This window comes from Gigantopelta aegis, chromosome 7 (assembly GCF_016097555.1).
Source record: "Gigantopelta aegis isolate Gae_Host chromosome 7, Gae_host_genome, whole genome shotgun sequence".
Taxonomy (NCBI): Eukaryota; Metazoa; Mollusca; class Gastropoda; order Neomphalida; family Peltospiridae; genus Gigantopelta; species Gigantopelta aegis.
This window is the reverse complement of record NC_054705.1, coordinates 32,487,722-32,507,908: the sequence shown is the minus strand read 5'-3', so window position 1 is coordinate 32,507,908 and position 20,187 is coordinate 32,487,722. Positions and strand designations below refer to the sequence as shown.

The 20,187-nt window shown below is 38.1% G+C and overlaps 1 protein-coding gene and 1 non-coding gene across 2 annotated transcripts; both read left to right on the top strand.

Moving 5' to 3' along the window:
* The first annotated feature begins 1,035 nt into the window (after window positions 1-1,035).
* On the top strand, window positions 1,036-12,316 carry LOC121377036 (tribbles homolog 2-like). The gene is made up of 3 exons (XM_041504878.1): window positions 1,036-2,239; window positions 6,459-6,751; window positions 11,195-12,316. Exons 1-3 carry the CDS (start codon window positions 1,988-1,990, stop codon window positions 11,670-11,672), a joined length of 1,023 nt encoding a protein of 340 aa, XP_041360812.1. The 5' UTR covers window positions 1,036-1,987; the 3' UTR covers window positions 11,673-12,316.
* Window positions 12,317-18,754: 6,438 nt separating this feature from the next.
* Trnar-acg lies at window positions 18,755-18,827 on the top strand. Its single transcript has one exon. It is a non-coding gene; the product is annotated as a tRNA-Arg (tRNA).
* Window positions 18,828-20,187: the final 1,360 nt, after the last annotated feature.

Sequence of the window (20,187 nt, the reverse complement as noted above, 5' to 3'; positions counted from 1 at the left end):
CATTTTGTCAAATATATTGGGGGGGGGGGGATTTTGGTTTTATGGGGGGTCTCCAAGACCTTTTTTCATTAAAACCATTCCTCTGGTTACCTGATTGCTTTGTCATAGTTACTATTTTCTTTCATTCATTCATTTTCGCGCTTGTATCCAATTAAGGTTCAAGCACGCTATCCTGGGCAAGCACAGCTTTATGGGCTGTCTGTCCAGGACAGTTGGTTAGTGGCCTTACACCTACACATCGAGTCTTTAAAACTCGCTCTGGTTGGGAGCCGGTAGCGGGCTGCGAACCCAGTACCTACCAGCCGTATGTCCGATTTTCAGTTGGTTTTCCTTAAATATGTATACATGTACTACACAACCCTAGGTGTGTTTTCAGGGGAGGGTGGAAACTCCCCTGCAGGGAGCAATTTTTTGTTTTAAATATATTTTCCGAGGCAGCATGACTCGGCCACCTTAGAAACTTCGCTCGACACTGTCTGAGACACCCACCCCTTCATACTTTCCTACACACCCTACTCTCTTAATACCTTCATGTCATTAGTGTACAAGCATTTTAAGGTAGATCTACTTCTCTTTCTTTTTTAAAAATTAATTAAAATAAACCAAAAGAAATTCAAGTTATAATCATGACAAATTCATATTAAGCTACGGCTGATTTATGCAGACATAATTATTAATTATTTACTACTGAAATATAATTATAACTATAATCGTGTTTACACCGAAATATAACATGTTGCATCATGGTTGGGGATCTCTCTTCGAAACAAAAAGTCTATTTTTAGATGTTGAAGTCGCTCGTCGTGACGACATTTTGCTTCGGACAAAGGAAAAATATCTCGACCGCGTAAAATTTCCATATATAGAGCAATGACCCGCAGGAGAAGGGTTTCCCTATACCGCTACGTCACTGGCCACGTGAGCATATGTTACAAATCATATCACCCCACCTCACTTCATTCAGGAAACAGAAGAAACAAAATAGATCCCATATTTTAAATTTTGTACTTCACTGTATGTTCTACCAATAACTGTTTGCATTTCGTAATTAATTTCCCATCGTGTTACATATTTTAATATTAAACAAATCGAATGTTATAAGTACTTTATTCTGCAAAATAATATATACTTCGCAGTAGGCGGCGTAAGGATATTTCCAGTACGGTTATTCGGTGACCGAAATTGTTAACTCCGTCGTTACACGTTGCCTCACAATGGCGTATTTGGCAGTAGCTGTTGGTAGGTGCAACATTTAAGGACGGGGAGGGGGTAGTGTGGTCCCTTCCCAGGCTAGTAACCGAAAGGAACGGCTGCTGGAATCATCCAAGATTTGCTTAGTACAGAAAGGATTCGATTTCATCAAGAAGGACGTGATTTTAATCAAGGTTTTGCACAGTCACAGTGTCACAACAACGAAGCAGGGGCAGCGAAGTGGGGGTGTAATTTCGTCATCTGTTGAAACTGTTGACGAATACTTGCACAACTGCAGCACACGTTACGAAGACCTGGGAAGTCGTGAGACCATCATTCGGATACCAGACCCATATTATGTCTAACGGACTCTGATTTTTGTTTCTCGGACAAAGAATTTTCTTCTCGGCTCACGCGCAATCGAGCGATTCATGCTCGTTCATTTCCGTTGTTAGGACTGGCCGTTTTTTACCGTTAGTCACCTGGGAAGTGCTTCTCACGATTACTTCACATAATTAACTACTAGGTCATCGTTTTGAATCTTACTCTAGAATGTTATCATCAGTATAATTGTCACGGGACCAAATTTTCATCACAGATTTGGCCGATTTGCCAACGGACATCGATTTCCGGGAAGCGACTTTGTTTGAAGAGCCCGCCTCACGTGTTGCTAGACAAAGAAATCCCAGAACTAACAAAGGCTGGAGAGAGATTCTTCTTGGTTCACTTTTGATTGTTCCTATGCTCATTTAGGAGTCAGTCTTCTGAACGACTAGATAGCATTTTATTCTGTCATATGAGCCTCACACGTCCAAGGCCCAGACCAATTGTTGTGAGTCATGGGCCAAGGAAGAAAGTTGATTTTGAACCTCTACCTAACGTTGGAAACTTATCACCGGATTTACAACCAAATACCCCTCCAGTCTTTCAAAGACCAACTTCTCAGAATGTATTAAAAATTGGAAAATACTTATTGTTTGATCATCCTGAGGGTAGTGAAGTTTATTCTGCTGTAAATAGCATCACTGGTGAAAATTGTGTTTGTAAGGTGAGTGCATTGTTTGAATTTTTGTTTGTTTACCTACCTGTAGGAACCTATGTATTTGATTGTATAACAGGCTAATTGGCTGGGATGGTAATGGAGATGGTGTTGAAAGAAGGTAATTGCTTTATTACAGAGAGGTTACTAATGAACTTAACTAATGAACTGGTCAAAATTGCTGTGTAAAGATTTTACAAGATACAGATAGGGCCTAACTGTAACAGGTAAATTGTTTAAAGTAACAAGACTATATTATAGTCCATCTCGTCCTACAAAAATGGGGGTTTTTTTGTAAATAATTTTTGTTTGGTTTGACATAAGAAGAAAAGTAAAACTCTGTTCGAAATAACAAGACAAATATAATTTCTGTGTGCAATTTAGAAAACAGTTGGCTGAGAAATAAATAATGTAGTACTTAGTAAATTCCAGTGTGAAAAGGGGTTCCCTGTGGGAAACACAGTTTTTAAACACTATGACATGATTTTCACTATTGGAGCTGTTTTTGATAATATAAATTTGACAGTTGGGTTTTATTGTATAGTTTCTGGCAATCCTGGTGTTTTTAGTACCACAAAGTGTTTTTGTGTACAAAACTCTGAGACATTATGGTTACAGGGAAACCAACTGTAGGCTATTTTTAGAGGGTATTTCCCCATTTCAATATCGACTTGTTTCATTCTATTGTAACTTCATCCAGATGTGTTACAGATTTGTAGATAACCAAACTCTATCCATTTTCATTAGTTGAAACTAGGGATTGCAACTTTACTTATAGTGTTCGGGACGTAGCCCAGTGGTTAAGCACTCGCAGTCGATTTGGGATCGATCTCTGTCGGTGGGCCCATTGGGCTGTTTCTTGTTCCAGCTGGTGTGCACACCTCGACTGGCATATCAAAGGCTGTGGTATGTGGTTTCCTGTCTGTGGGAAAGTGCATATAAAACTAAAAGATGCCTTGATACATTAGAAAACATTCAGTAGGTTTCCAAATGTTTGACATCCAATAGCCGATGATTAATTAATCCATGTGCTCTAGTGGTGTCATTAAACAAAACACTTATTTAGTTATATTTTTATTCCTCCCTTGATGGATGGACCATGGTATAGGTCTTCTTATGTTTAATTGTAAAAAATGTAAAATTCCCATTTGGGTTCTGGTGACGATTTGATTGTCGTACAGAAATGTTAAATGTAATTAGTTGACAAACAATTTCGTCACCAACCTTTGATTCTGTTTTTCATGTTAAATAAATATATGCAATACAGATATTAAAGGGACATTCCTGAGTTTGCTGCAGTTTTTAAGATGTTATCGACTAACAGAGACTTTTTAACGATTGTAATTACATATATATCAAATATATTTTTCTGCATAAAATATTAGTGGCTGTATATTAAACGTGTTTCTGATCGTTCTGATATTTATACTATGTTAATTTTCATTATATTTCCTACGTACGAAATTATTTGAAAACAAAATCCAGTTTGGGCTTCTTACAAATATTAAGACGACAAGAAACACATTGAATATACAGACACTAATACAGTGTTCGATATTAAACATTTTGAGCAGGATCCCAGTTGGATACTAACAATTCAAAATCTGGTATCCCACCTGAAAATTTAGTATCCCACTTAAATGAAATTCATAAATAACATTGGCAAAATTGGCAAAATGATTTGCTGCATCTATTTTTGCGTAATACTGACATAAATTAATATTTAGCAGTAATTCAGTGTTTCTAATATTACTAATGATAAACCTACCTGTATCAAATTTTCTGCAGATGTGGAATAAATATCTCAAAAAAAATTTGAAGGGAGGAACCATCCAACAGCCACTTAGCGGTACCCTGCATTAGACTGGGTACGAGTTGAGGGAGATATTGTTACGGCATAGCATTAGACTGCGTAAGAGCTCAAAAATACTGTTACTTAACTTCACCAATAAATGATGACTTTCAACGTTTCAGCAAAAAATAAAAATGCAGGATTAAAAAAAAATACAAGAACCTTATATGGTATCCCGGTGGGATACTGGGTTCTTGAAGTCTGGTATCCAAAATTAAATTCTGGTATCCCCGGGATACCGTTAATCTCGAACACTGTAATATTCTAAACAAGAAAATATATTTAATATATGTAAGTTTAATCGTATAAATATTTTATTAGTCACAAACAATGCAGCAAACTCAGGAATGTCCCTTTAATAGTGGCTCATATATGTTATGGTTGATGGGCTAGTACGTTTTAGTTGGTTGTGGTCCAGAGGGCTAGTGAAATATTTTCCATTTGTGCACCCCAGATACATGTCTGATACGGCCTGATCACGGCGAACATGGAAAAAGATCATACGTTTGTTCTGCATTTTCCAAACATGGACAGAGTGTGGGACGTAGCCCAGTGGTACAGTGCTCGCTCGATGCGCTGTCTCTGTGGGATCGATCCCCGTCGGTGGGCCCATTGGGCTATTTCTCGGTCTAGCCAGTGCACCACGACTGGTATATATCAAATGCTGTGGTATGTACTACCCTGTCTGTGGGATGGTGCATATAAAAGATCACTTGCTGCTAATCGAAAAGAGTAGCCCATGAAGTGGCGACAGCAGGTTTCCTCTCTCAATAAATACAATGTGTTGAGTGTGGCGTTAAATAAAACATATCTTTCTTTTTTTTTCTTTTTTTTCAAACATGGTCAGTGCACAGTATATTATGCCATATGGTACATGCATTTTAACAACATTTTTTAAAGTTCAGTGTTGTTATAAGTACATGCATTACTATGTGTTGTTGTACACTGAACAAACAACTTGCTTAAAAGATGGTGTTCCTCCCATGCATGTAGTTCTTTAGGCCTACATGTATGTATGTGAAAATAGAAGTAAAACAAACATGGCACATTTTTTATGATCATGTCATGGTGAATGAAGGGTGTAGCCCGTTCTGCTGGAACATTAATTTGACACACCCATGTTTATGTCCTAACACAAGTGTGCGTACCTGTCTAGTCTAAGCCTTTTGTGTTTTGTGATTTTTACTGTGCACAAATGTATTTATTTCATTGTGTATACATGTACATAGTGTGTTTGTGTGTGCATGCAGGGCTTTAGATTGCATCAAATCCACAGGGATAAACTGTGTACCGAAATGAGTGATATATAAAAACGTGATTGTACAGTGGCATGGTGCATCTTAAAAATAATGTGCCAAATTTACAAAGCCTGTCGATACTTTACACAATTTACATGTATGGGTGTAACATACATTCTATATATAGATAGATAGATAGCGAGGGATGGGGAGAGAGCGAGGCAGGGGGAGAGAGAGAGAGCGAGCGAGGGAGATATATCAGTGTTTCTGCCAGATTGCCCTAAAATTACATGGCTTGGTCTCTGACTGTAGGACTGAATATCTGTCCAAATGTCTGTCTAGCCCTCTACAGTGACAGTCGAGAGTTCTCGGCCTAAAAATACTACTACTTTTGAGTATGCATGCAGTTAGCACAAAAATAAATTCAGCTGGTTGATATCTTTGGAGCCCTTTAAAATAATCAATTTGCAGTTTGCATGAATTATTGCTAAATAAATTTATTTAACAAAATTTATGATATTTAATGCATTTGACCTGCAATACATGTTTGTCGTGCATTTGTTTTTAAGAATGGGGTCTGCAATTTATATAATATGGTTATAATTATTGCAATTATTGTAATTTTAACCCATTGGGCTATTCCATCCAGTTCACCATGATTGGTATATCAAAGGCTGTGGTACATTGTATGCGTTGTCCTGTCTGTAGAATGCTCTATATACAAGATCCTTTGCTACTAATGGAAAAATGTAGCAGGTTTCTTTTCTAAGACTGTAAAAATTACCAGATGTTTGACATCCAATAGCTGATGATTAATCAATGTGCTCTAGTAGTGTCGTAACAAAAACGAAGTTTTAAACTTTTTTATTTTTTATATATGTGGTTTATAGTTTATTTATTTTTCTATCCCACAGGTGTTACAAAAACAAAGTTTTAACCTTTCTTTTATTGTTATTTTGTTTTTGGGTTTTTTTTCTATCCCACAGGTGTTACAACAAGCAAAGTTTTAACCTTTCTTTTATTGTTATTTTGTTTTTGGGTTTTTTTTCTATCCCACAGGTGTTACAACAAGCAAAGTTTTAACTACTTTTTTTTTTTTTTCCAAATTATAATTTTTGTTTCTCTTTCTACCCCACAGGTGTTTGAAGTTCGCCGTTATCGGGAAGTTCTCTCGGCATACTGGCAAGTGGACAATCATGAGCACATTAATTCACTGTCGGAAATAATCCTCGGTCAGACAAAAGCTTACGTTTTCTTTGAAAAGAACTATGGTGACCTGCATTCATATGTGCGGCAAAAGAAGCGCTTAAAAGAAGAGGAAGCTGCCCGGCTTTTCCGACAGATTCTCTCAGCTGTCGAGCACTGTCACGCCAATGGAATAATACTCCGCGATCTCAAGTTGAGGAAGTTCGTCTTTAAGGACTCAGCAAGGTGCATTTTAGCTTTTGTTATATATATATATATACCATCTGCATATATTATCTGCAGTCGTTTTTTTCTTAGATAGGGGCAGGTTTTAGCTTGGTCACTTGAATGCTCTCGCTTGAGGTGCTTGCATCGCAGGATCAAACCACCTGTGAATTCATTCAGCTGATTGTTTCTTTTTCTCTTCCAACCAGTGTACCACAACTGGTCAAAGGCCGTGGTATGTGCTTTCCTGTCTTTGGGGGAAGTGCATATATAAAAGATCCCTTACTGCATTAGGAAACAATGTACATAGCAGGTTTCCTCTGATGACTACATGTCATAATTACCAAATGTTTGATATATCCAGAAGCCAATGATTAATTAATGAATGTGCTCTAGTGGTGTCGTTAAGCAAAAGAAGCTTCTTCTTTTTGGGGTATATTTGTTTACATGTGAAAAAAGACTATCCTGAGCTGGCTGCCTACAGGTGTAAATTTTTTTATCACCAATGCCAGGGGTCGAATTTTACGCTATTCCACAAATAGTAAATTTCGAAACAGAATAGTAAAACAATTCTTCCAATATTCTGTCATGAAAGTGAAACTAAAGCGCGGAATACCGAAAATCCCCTACAATTATTCCGCTTACACTTTTTCTTCAGCTACATTTTTCTGCAGAACAAATCCTCGCACTACTTTAGCACCTTTCTCGTGCACTTATCGGTACAAAATAAACATCTTTTTGGTCGAGACTAATGTTTAGAGTGAGTTTGTTTGTAATTCCACCTAGTACGCAGTAATGCATAGACTAGTGGTACATTAATAATTGAAGGGATAGTACATTTTTAGATGGAATAGTGTTTTGAAATTCACTATTCCTTTGGGATAGTGGTAAAAAAAAAAAAATCAACCCATGAATGCAGCCTTTTCTGTGACTAAAATTGCATAGTGTAATTGCATTTTCTTGTTTACAATATCAGTTACAGCGAACATTTTTGTTCCCTATCGCGTCGCGATTCGCTATTCAAATTTCAGAGGTTGTTACACAATTTTAAAACATTAAACAGTAGTTGCAAATCGATTTTCAATTGACTAGACATATCGCTAATTAATGAATATTTTTGAAAACAAAATGTTAACTGCAACCGGAGTTGGCTGCCTGTGTAATATTTTTTTATCAGTAATGCAGCCTTTTCTGCGACTAAAATTGCATATTGTAAAATTTAGCATTTTCTTGTTTATGACATTGATCAGTGTCATTTCATGATATTTATAGTGGCACAAAATGGATTTTACGTCCCAATAATTTACAGTGATTTATCCAGAATTTTTAGAAATTTGTGCCATTTAATCAAAATTAGCAGGTGCCTTGTGATCATGGGAAACTTGTTTTTAGATTTCGTTGATTAGTCGTACTTAATATCATAATCATGGGAAACAAAATTTAGTTTCTGTCAATTTTACCAACAGAAAGAATTTTTTGGGTATGGCACTATGGAATTTAATGCAACCACAGTCAACAAGGGGTATGGGCGGACTCCCCTCAGAAAGAAAATGGGTTATGTTTAGGGTTAGAGTTGAGAAAATCATATATATAGTAATGATAAGAGTCATTAATTTCTCAAAAGGTTAACTTAAAAAAAAAAATCTGCAAAACATTTGGGTATGGTGCCATACCTGTTTTTCCCTCTGGCAGAAACCTAATATCAGGGTTGAAAACCCTTAAAAATAAACTAATGTATTCCAGTGCTTGAATACCCTTGAAAATCATCTTGCGGTCTGGAAAACCCTTGAAAATGATAATTTGCTGTCAAATAAAATATAAACGCATAAAACGGAGGCTTTATTTACTTTATTTAACATGTAATTAAATTATTTGTTTCATTTCCGCGGCACAATCAAATGCCAATTGTCCGGCCAATCGATGTTTACCGGCTCAGTTGATGTGTGAATGTTTGTGGTTGTTTTTTATCTTGCGATGCGAGGATCACGCGGCCACGAGATCCAAGCGACAGCGTCGCCATATTGGAAAAGAAAGTTTGTCACTTTTTGCCGCTGGGTATTTAGCAAGTTCAGGGAGCGTGTCAAGTTAATGAATCTATTGTAAACCCACAAAGATGGTTGGCACTTGGGTGTTTAACGACCTGTGGAAACTCGGTACGGTCCTGGAATTTTGGTAAAGTTGACCTGGAAAGTGCTTGAAAAACCCTTGAATTTTGACTTCCTTTAAGTGTATGAACCCTGTAATATAAATATATATATCTATATATATCTATATGTATACATATAGTAACAGGTGTGTGATGTAGCCCAGTGGTAAAGCGCTTGCTTGATGGACGGTTAATTTGGGATTTATTCCTATCGGTGAGCTCATTGGGCTATTTCTTGCTCCAGCCAGTGTACCACGACTGGTATACAAAAGGCAGTGGTGTGGGATGGTACATATAAAAAAGATTGGTTGCTACTAATAAAAACAATGGTAGTGGGTTTCCTCTCTAAAAACTTATGTCAGAATTAATTTATGTTCAACATCCGATAGCTAATGATAAAATTAATAAATCAATGTCCTCCTAGTGGTGTCGTTAGACAAAGCAAACTTGTGTGTATATAGTAACTGTTAGGTGTATGTTTGCACTTGTACATGACTGTGCGTGCGTATACAGACATGTACATACAGGTGTAGTATTCACAGTACTTACAATGTCTCCTGTGTCACTGGGCGTAGTCTTGGTAGTAGACGTGGGCGTGTGTGTGCCCTGTCACTTGTCGATTGATGTGCTCCTTCATGCACCATCATGCACAGTACAGTCTTAGCTATTTGCCGCAGTCGATCAAAACAGTTGGACGCCCACCGACCTGGGCTTGGTCTAAATATAGTCGAGCGGTGAGATCAGCTTCTGGAGAGTTTTACCTGGGGCAGATGTCTATTAATAGCAATAGTCCATACTTTAACTGTTTGTCCTGTCTGTGGGAAAATGCATACTAGTATACAATGAAACCTCTCCAAACTGGACCCTCTGTAAACCGGACCCTTTGTAAACCGGAATTTCCTCAAAACCAGATAATTTCCACGTTCTTTTTTTCAAAAATCAGTAAAGAATTTAACCTCTCTAAACCGGATACCTCTTTATAACCGGACATTTTACTTGGTCTTTAGGGTGTCCAGTTTGGAGGAGTTTCACTGTGTATATATATATATAAAAGAACTCCAAGGGAAAATGTAATGCTCAGGTTTCCTCTCATGACTGTGTCAGAATTATCAAATTATGTTTGACATCCAGTAGCCGATGATTAATTTATCAGTGTGCTCTAGTGGTGTCATTTAGCTTACTGTTAGCTTTGTGGGTTTCTTTTCTTCTTCGTTTTTTTTTCTTTTCTTTTTGTTTTTCTTCTTTTCTTTCTGTTTTTTAAATTTGTAGATAAGGGTTAACATAAAATATGGTTTGTTTCTGGTTACCCAATGCACCATATGGCTAATTTTAATTAATCTGCAAATTCTAATCTTATATTTTAGTTTTTTTTAATTTTCAAGAAAACGGTACAGAACAATCATTTTGGTGTAGTGGTGATTAATTTACATTTGTTTTGAGTGTGTTGTTAAATAAAAGATGTCTTTCTTTCGTTTTGCAAAATGAAATATTTTTTCCTACCTACACTCTTGCTTGTTTACATGTAAGTTAATGCACAAATCTACATGGGAACAAATGTCATATAGTTAATTTTATTGCCTGGTTTTTTTGTGTTTTTTTTCATTATTAAACAGTGCCTTTATTTAAAAAAAAATTATCCTTCAGTTATTGGTAAAAACAAAAATTCTTCTTTCTTATGCCCTCCATAAAGGCAATGACCCTGGTTATTAAGGAATGTAAAATATTTTCACTTACACATTTTTTAACTTTCACATTATGGACATCATTTAAATTTGGGTAAATCAGGTATTTTTACCTAAAAATTAAGTTGTTTATTCTTTCCATCTAGCATTAAAAAAAAACATTTCTTTCCAGAGTATAAAAATAAAATCTTTGTTTCTTTCTTTCCAGAGTATTACAATCAAGTCTTTTTATAAATGATCAAATGTTTGACATCCAATAACCGATGATTAAGAAATAAATGTGCTCTAGTGGTGTCGTTAAACAAAGTATACCTATTCTTTCCAGAGTATAAAATTATACTGTTTTTCTTTCTTTTAAGAATATAAAAATTCAGCCTTTTTAAAAACAATTATTTCCAGAAGATAAAAATTCAGTCCTTGTTTAAACTTACTTTCCAGAATATTAAAATTCAGTCCTTGTTTAAACTTACTTTCCAGAATATTAAAATTCAGTCATTTTTTCTTTTCTTTTTTACTTTCTTTGCAGGGTATAACAATACATTTTATTTTTATTTCTCTCTAGAACATTACAATTAAGTCTCTTTATCTATTTTTTCCAGAATATTAAATTAATCTGTTTATTTTCTTTCTCTCCAGAACCCACTTGCGCCTGGATGGTTTGGAAGATGCTGTCGTCCTTGATGAAGAAACCAATGATTTGATGACCGACAAACATGGCTGCCCCGCCTACGTCTCGCCTGAAATTCTCGGGGCCACCGGCGGTGCTTACTCCGGGAAGGCGGCTGACGTCTGGAGTCTCGGGGTGATGCTTTACACCATGTTGGTGGGGAGGTACCCCTTCCACGACTCGCAGCCCCTGGCACTGTTCGGCAAGATCAAGCGTGGACAGTTCTCGGTTCCAGACTCGGTGGCGCCTAAAGCAAAGTGCTTGCTCCGAAGCTTATTACGCAGGGAGCCATCGGAACGTTTGTGCGCCAATCAAATTTCCCAGCACCCTTGGTTCAAGGGTCACTGGTCGTCGGGCGTGTCCGGTCGCGCCAGTCCGCGCGTTTCGTCCGATCAGACTGTCCCTGATGTTCCGTACTTCAACGAAACTGACAGTTTCTATTTATGAATAATATAATTGATTATGCTTTCCACGGGGTTACTTTTTTTCTCTTTTTTTTTTTGATCATTTGTGATTCTGTCAGATTGTAAAAATTTATCACTTGGTTTGTTTTTTTGTGAGTCCAAGAAATGGATGTTGGATTTAATCTAATACGTTGCAGTTTTTGTTGCTCAGGAAAGAAATTGGCCTAGTATTCGGAATTAAATAACAATTTTTGTTTATGTGTGTAAACACTAAAAGAAATGTAATGTGGCAAAAAAGAAGAAAAAACAAACGGGGGGGGGGGAAAGGAAAATCGGACAAAACATGTTCTTGCTGCAGAAATGGACGGATTACATTCTTCAGGCAGCCACGGTTACCACGGAGATGGTCAAGTCATGTATTTCCCGTTTCCATGGTGCCAAAGTACTGTTTATCTGAATGCAGGTGTGTTGTGTGCGTGAGTGTTTGTGTCTGTTTGTGTGTGTGATTTATCAGAAACGGCATTCTGAAACCGTGTGATCCTACTGTTGTGTGAACGTTAATTCCATCGTTTTGGTTGTACACTGTGTGTATGAATGTTCGACACTGAGATTCATTACTTGATTCCTTATATACGTGGGGGGTTTTCGGCTGGCTACACTGGTCATAAAATAAACTTGAAACGCTGATGTTTTCACTCATCATTCTAGTTTATACACACACACTTTAATTTATTCTCAATTTACAACTAATGTATTCATAATTTTTCAGGGCTAGCTGTGGGTGAGCAAAACAGTTTGCCAAATTATCTTTAAAAAAAAGATGTTATTTTCCTACAAAACACCAATTATTACTTTTTTTTTTTTGCACATACATGTATGTATTATACATTGTTTCACTCTGCTCGATTCAAGGTGGCCATCTTATTTTAAATTGGAAAGAAGGAGGCTTTGTTTTAATGAGCATAGTGCTCCTTTCTTCTTCTTTTGGGGGGGGGGGGGGGTAACAAGCAAATCCCGTGCATAGAACTTTAAAAAAAAAAAAATTGTTTTAATCGACATTGCAACCTCTCTAAACCGGACACCCTCCGGACCAAGTAAAATGTCTTGTTTTAGAAGTTATCCAGTTTAGAGAGGTTAAGTTCTGTATTGATTTTCAGAAACAGACCATTAAAAAAAAGTCTGGGTTTTGGGAAATTACGGTTTACAGAGGGTCCTGTTTTGAGACGTTTCACGGTATTACATGATCATGTATGCTTCTCATTGGCATTAACTGTGATGTGGCAGTATGTATGTGTGTGTGTGTGTTTTTGTTTCATTGTCCATTGGTGATTTTCTGATGCTCATGAATTCAAAGTTTCCGGTCGCCATGGCAACAGAAATTGTACATGATGTGGCGTGCTTTCATACCAAATTTTGTTTATTGGTGTACCCTAGTAACATGCATTAACCCTTTTGCTATCACGAAACAGCCATGTACGTGTTCGTAGCAGTGAGAGTTGTAGACAATGTACATGTGAATGTACGCATAGTTCTGCTACCTAGAGCTGAAAGGGTTAAAAGCAAGTGGAAATAAATGGCAAAGCATCGCATACTCGCAAATACAATCCAGTATACCACAGAAAAACATCGGCTTAACGTGTAAATACAAAACACAAAGAAATATATATATTAAAGTCTGCTGATTTTATCATTCTACTGGCACAGGTATGTGTATGCAGGGCTTTAGATTGCATCAAAGTGGAGGCTATAAACATTGTGCCCAGAATACATATGCTCAATATAGTCGCACCCAAAAATAAAAACGCTCATATTAACTGCAAACATGCTGACCTCAAAATATTTAACCTCAAAACAGCTGAAATGTTATTAGAATTACATTAAAATAACTTGAAATGCATTTCTGAAATTGACATGTCTCCAGCAGATGTTCATAACAGTACTAAACTAAAACCTTGCTGTGCTGGGAAAAGATATCTCACCATTGTGCCCAAACTATCTAAAGTCGTGTATGTACTTGGGCTTGAACAGATTCTGCACCAATTGTAAGTCCTATGTTCCAGTATAATGTGGACAATGTTGAGGGTTTAAAAATGATAAACACATTTATTATTCTAATGGTACATGTTCACAGACTGGTACATGTTCACAGACTGGTACATGTTCACAGACTATCTATGCAGTGTTGGTTTACAACTCATTCTGGTCTTTAGGAAATCAATCGTCTCTGATTGGGGATTGTGCTTGTGTGTACAGTACACAATGCAACTGTAAAGTCAACTAGTAACTCATAGGGTGTTTTTGTTGGGGTTTTTTTTTGGGGGGGGGGGGGGGGGGGGGGAGTTGTCGGGTAGAGGGGTGAATAACTACTGTAGCCGAGTATACCATTGCAAAAATAATCGTCTATTAATTCCAAGGACCCACAATTAATTAATTAATGTTATACTTCCCTCTGGTCACACATCGGCACAGGCATTCTGTGTAATGCGGTGGAAACCACCTAGACCGACGTCCACGCCTAGTTGATTTTGTGGTTGATTCTTGTACTGTAACGGTGTTTTATGACCGTTTTGCACTAATTCTACAAAAATGGAACACAGTTTACAACTGTCCAGCAGAAACAACAAAAAGAGAATAATTTGGTCATTGATGACGTTCAGACTTGTGATGAGATAAAGAACACGAAGTAAATTATAATTTTTAATTATGGTTGTGAAATAATTTGTAATGTTATACAATGTTTATGGAAATGATTTTTTTTTTTTTTTTTTTTTTTTTTTTTTTATTATTATAAATACATTATAGAAAGTCGAGTTGGGTATCAAAGCATTCTAGAGCCAAGATTTGTGTATGAAAACTGTTTTCTAATCAATTTTCAAGAGTCGCTTGTGTATGAAAAACAAGTCTTGGCGAAACAACATCAAAATATATGTTATTGCGTAGGTGAGACGAAAGACACGGATTGTATCAAAATATAAAACATGGAAGTTTACACCGTTTCCTTCAGTCGTTTTGTAAACAGTTCAAACAGAATGGGCCGAATCTACAAAGCTTGTTTTAGACTTGCACGCGTGTAACTACATGCATTTATTATGCTTAAACACCTGCGTTTAAGATAAACAGACTTCGTAAATTCGGCCCCTGGGGCCTAATTCACTAAACTCTCGCAACTTTACGATCTCGCAGTGCAATGGTAAAAGACTTGCAAAGAGGACGCTTTGTTGTCTAACAGAGCCTAAGAGAACTTGGTGAATTAGGCCCAGATGTTTAGCTAAAAAATATTGTTTGTTTTGTAGCGACGAAATTTTAATTAATTGATGTGTAATAATCGCTCTTCCCTGGTAAAAAGGCGAATATTCACTTGTGCTCTCTCATCTACACGCATGTTGAAAGTGCTAGGAGAGCAGCAAATTGATCGCCTTGCAGTAACAGTTTTAAACTAATTTTTTTATTATTATTTTCATAATTTCTCGCCTAGCATCATTTTAGGAGAGTGATCTTCAGCTCACCTCGATTTTGTGTTTGGCGAAGATTGAATATAAAACTGACCGAATAGAATATTTTCAGGTGCCATTAAAATGCGTGTTTCCAGGCTTTTTTATTTTTATTTCTTTCTTTTGTTTTTTTTCTTCTTTTTTTCCCCCCCATTGTGTAGGTCAACCGCCGTCTAATTGTCTTTGAGCGTTTACAAAAGGTATGGAAACTGGCGTTTTCGCACGAAGTATATATATTTATTTTACATGTTTGAAGGAGTAAATTTTCTTTCCATTTATTTATTATTTGTGAGTGTCGGTCGTCTGTGAACAGGGTCGTAAAGCTGTCCAACGATATTGTCGAGTTTATGTCAGGATGATGTATAGCTTTCTAGGGTGATACTTAATATTGTAATAGCTCATTAAGTGAGATTCTCTCCATTCTTTCGTGGGCAGGTCCAGGAGAAGGGAAGGTGGGTTGCAGAGGTATTCAATGGGTGGTTTTTGTTTTAGGGTTTCAATAAATAAAAAAATTCAGTGTGCGTGTTTTACGCATATTTACATGATGTACATGGTGTGTTTTTGGGTCAGTTTGTTACTTTCTCACGAACAAAGGTTTGTACGTTGGGGTTGGGGTGGAGGGGTGGGGGTCTTCTATTTTTACTATTTATCAGTCGTGGTGTATACCGTAAGTACTGTTGAAACGTGCTTATAAAAATAAGAACTATGGTATGTGGTCGTAGTGGAGTTTCTTTGGGTTTTTTTTTTTTTTTTTTTTTTGGGGGGGGGGGGGGGTTTTAAAATTAACTCAAAATGTCGCCATGACCATGTCATCCATAAGTAAACCGTACAAACAAACTGCTACGTGTTTACCAGTCTTAAGTCGTCTGAACTAAGTCCTTGTTTTCTCGCTCTCTCTTTTTCAAAACGTCGCCCACACCACCAACTCCCATCAGAATCCTGGATCTTGCCATGATAGTGAGTCGTGTCAAGATCGTGAAGTCTTAGAATCGATAGTCGGTGAGATATTTGCACGATTTGACGGTTGTACATGTTTTGTGGTCGGTCTTAATTTATCCCTGTTTGTTACTTTCTGGTGCTGTACACTCGCTCGTCCAGACACGAGGTCGTAGCAGTACAGCGCTATTACCCAGTTTACAGTCAATAAAATATAGTTGGAAAAAAAACCCAATTGTTTTGTTCTTAATCATTTTGAGAGGCATTTTGGAATGGGCGGTACCAGGCCAACGACGAATGTTGATCGAAAGATTTTATTTAATTTCATTTCAACTAACATGTATTTTGTGCTTGTATCCAATTGCCAACGACGAATGTTGATCGAAATAGTTCAACTTGTGTCGTGCTTATATCCAATTAAGGTTCAAGCACGCTGTCCTGGGCACACAGCTATCTGGGCTGTCTGTCCAAGACTGGGTTAGTTGGTTAGTGAGAGAGAAGAGAACTCGCTCTGGGTTGGAGCTGGTACGGGGTTGCGAACCTTCTGCCTGCCAGCCTGTAGTCCGATGGCTTAACCACGACAACACCGAAGCCGGTGAATGATTTGTAAAAGCGACGCCGCACGAAACTAGTGTGTCTCGTACACGAATAGCCGATTGTGATGACAACATTACGACTATAATTATCGGTTGCTATGCAATTGCTATTCTCGTACGAAGCACTTGAATTGTGTGACGTTGCCTTAACGTGCTTGAACCTGAGAAGTGGCATGTTCCTGACATGGACTATTTCTGTTGCGTAATACTTGCAATTTCCTTTACAGGCAAAACTAAAGCTTGTTTTGTTTAACAACACCATCAGAGCACATTAAAGAAAAAGAAAGAAATGTTTTATTTAACGACGTACTCAACATATTTTATTTACGGTTATATGGCGTCAAACGTAATATGGTCAAGGACCACAGATTTTGAGAGGAAACCCACTGTTGCCATTTCATGGGCTACTCTTTCCGATTAGCAGCAAGGGATCTTTTATTTGCGCTTCCCACAGGCCTTTGTTGAACCAGTTATGGATCACTGGTCGGTGCAAGTGGTTTACACCTACCCATTGAGCCTTGCGGAACACTCACTCAGGGTTTGGAGTCGGTATCTGGATTTTAAAAAACCCATGCCTCGACTGGGATCCGAACCCAGTACCTACCAGCCTGTTGACCGATGGCCTAACCACCAGAGCACATTAATTAAGCATTGGCTCTTGGATGTTAAATAGCTGCTTATTTTGACTCTTAGTTTTAGAAGAAACCCGCTACTTTTTTCCATTAGCAGCGAGGGATTCGTTATATAAATATCTCCACGGACAGGACATACCATTGCATTCATGTCACTGACGAAGCCAGAGGGGGGCAGAAGTTCGTTTTGTTTAACAACACCACTAGAGCACATTGATTTATTAATCATCGGCTATTGTATGTCAAACATTTGGAAACTTTGAGTCTTAAAAAGAAAACTCGCTACATTTTTCATCAGTAGCAAGGGTTATTTTTACATGCACCATCCCACAGACAGGAGAGCACCTACCACTGGCTTTGATATACCAGTCGTGGTGCACTGGCTGGAAAGAGAAGTAGCCGGATGGGGATCGATCCTAAACCGATCGGGCATCAGGCGGGCGCTTTACCACTGGGCTATATAGGAGAAATTATGGATCCAAATTTGAACAGTAAGTTGTAGACGTAGAGCAATCTCGGGGCGGGATGTAGCTCAGTTGCGGAACACTCACTCAGGGTTTGGAGTCGGTATCTGGATTAAAAATCCCATGCCTAGACTGGGATCCGAACCCAGTACCTACCAGCCTGTAGACCGATAGCCTAACCACGACGCCCAGTCCAACTAAGCCCTAAAAAAGAAAGTACATGTCCTAGGAGAGGGTGCGCAGCGGAACTCATGGCGAGTTGATGGGATGATCGGCTCGAAACTTCGGGAAGAAGTGAAGCAGGTCGATGCAGCACTCTTCCCGAAGTATTGCTGAGTAGTCTTCCGGAAGTATCAGCTTGATAATCCGATGGACGATTGGATTATCCATGTCTGATTTCAGCAAGGCTGCCGGTACATCCCGTTCCGCTCCGACGTCAGGTAGTAGTTGCGACTTCCTTCGACGTACTGGAACTGATACCGCCCTTGACCAGTTGGTGTTAGTCTCCAGCTCTTGGTGACGAAGGGGCCTGGCAACTGAGAGGTCGAGTGATCTCCTCCTTCACACAGTCGCGGTACCGTCCAGGAAGCTTGTTGCGTGCGATCTGTGGTGGAGAGAGAGAAACCTCGACGTTTGATAAACACAACCGCATTCTGCGCTGTCTCAAAATGCGCACCTTTTCCCTTCAAATGGCATTAATCCTACGGGACATTCCAAATCCATAGCACCCAAGCCTGCTACCGACCCCGGTAGGGCTGCTGGTGATCTCTTGCACCGGTCACTTCTCCACCCACCTCATCCTTTTCTGTCCTGGACGGAGGGGCCGGCCGAGGCTGGTACCTGTGCCCATGACAGGCGGGCGCTAAAACAGATTGCTCTGAATTAGCACGTTAATCCCTAACCATACATTGAATGACAGAGTACTCGGGTTATTCACACATACACGGACCAACACACACGTAATACAATTATTATGACTTTAAGAATATCGGTCGCTCACTTCTGTGGGCTTGTGGCGCAATGGATAACGCGTCTGACTACGGATCAGAAGATTCCAGGTTCGAATCCTGGCAAGCTCGAGTAATTACTTTTATAGATTTTATTTCAATTTACTTTTATTATTATTTCTTTTTGTGGTCATAACGAAAGTTCCATTTTAATGTTTATCGTTCAATTTAGTTTTCATTTTACATCCTTCAAGTGATCTTATGTTATTACCACAATCATATCACTATAATATTATATACTCAAGCCTGGAGTAATACACACACAAACACACAAATCTGCCTGTCTGTCTAGCTAGCTGGCTACATATCTATATTTCTGTCCATTTATTTATCTAACCATCCAACCATCCATCCATCCATCCATCCATCCATGCATCTGTATGTATGTATGTATGTATGTATGTATGTCTGTATGTCTGTGTGTTTATCTATCCATCTTTTTATATCTCTGTCTGTCTGTCTGTCTGTCTATCTATTTATATATTTATATTTATCTATCAATATGTCTGTCCATCCGTCCGTCTAGATAGCTACCTACATAAGTATCTATCTATCTATCTATCTATCTGTCTGTCTGTTTGTCTATCTATCTATCTATCTATCTATCTATCTATCTATCTATCTATCTATCTATCTAATCTATAGTACCTATCTATCCGTTTATCCATATGTTTGTATATTTATAGTGCACTTTAGTACATGTATATTATACTGTCACCCCATCTACGGTCTTATTTTCAGTCAATTAATAACGAAAGTATACAACGTCGTCAGGGCCGTACCCTGACCAAAATCTATGGGGGGGGGGGGGGGGGGGCACTAAATTTTATAAATTTTTTTAACATACTATAAAGATTAAACATTTCTATGCTATTACTGGAGATATATAAAAAAAAAAAAAAGGACAAGATTCTCAGGGGGGCAGCTGCCCCCCCTTCCCCCCCCCCCCCCCCCCCCCCCGGAGGGTACGGCCCTGGTCGTCATCTTCTTCGTAATAGGCTATGACTAGTATACAAATTTACCGTCAGTTTTATTTTCGATAGCAACCTACGTGCAGGATGTTCTCTACTTTCGATATTGCTAGAAGGGCCCAATCTAATCGAACTTCCGGATAGCCTACTCGCTCATTTGTTAGCTCAAGCTGGAATATTGTGCAATGTGGCTCGTCCCGGTTCGTAACCCACTAACTGACAGCAGGACACGTTTACAAGGTCAGGCTTGTTTCCTGGAGAAAACAAATCGACCTGACTATTTGTTTACTCACTCGTAACAAGACATTTACAACAACAACAAAAATAAATAATAATAAATAAATAAATAAAAAAAGAAGAGGAAAGTATTTCAAAGGGAAAGAAAAAGAAAGAAAGGAATGTTTTATTTAACGACGCACTCAACACATTTTATTTACGGTTATATGGCGTCAGACATAATA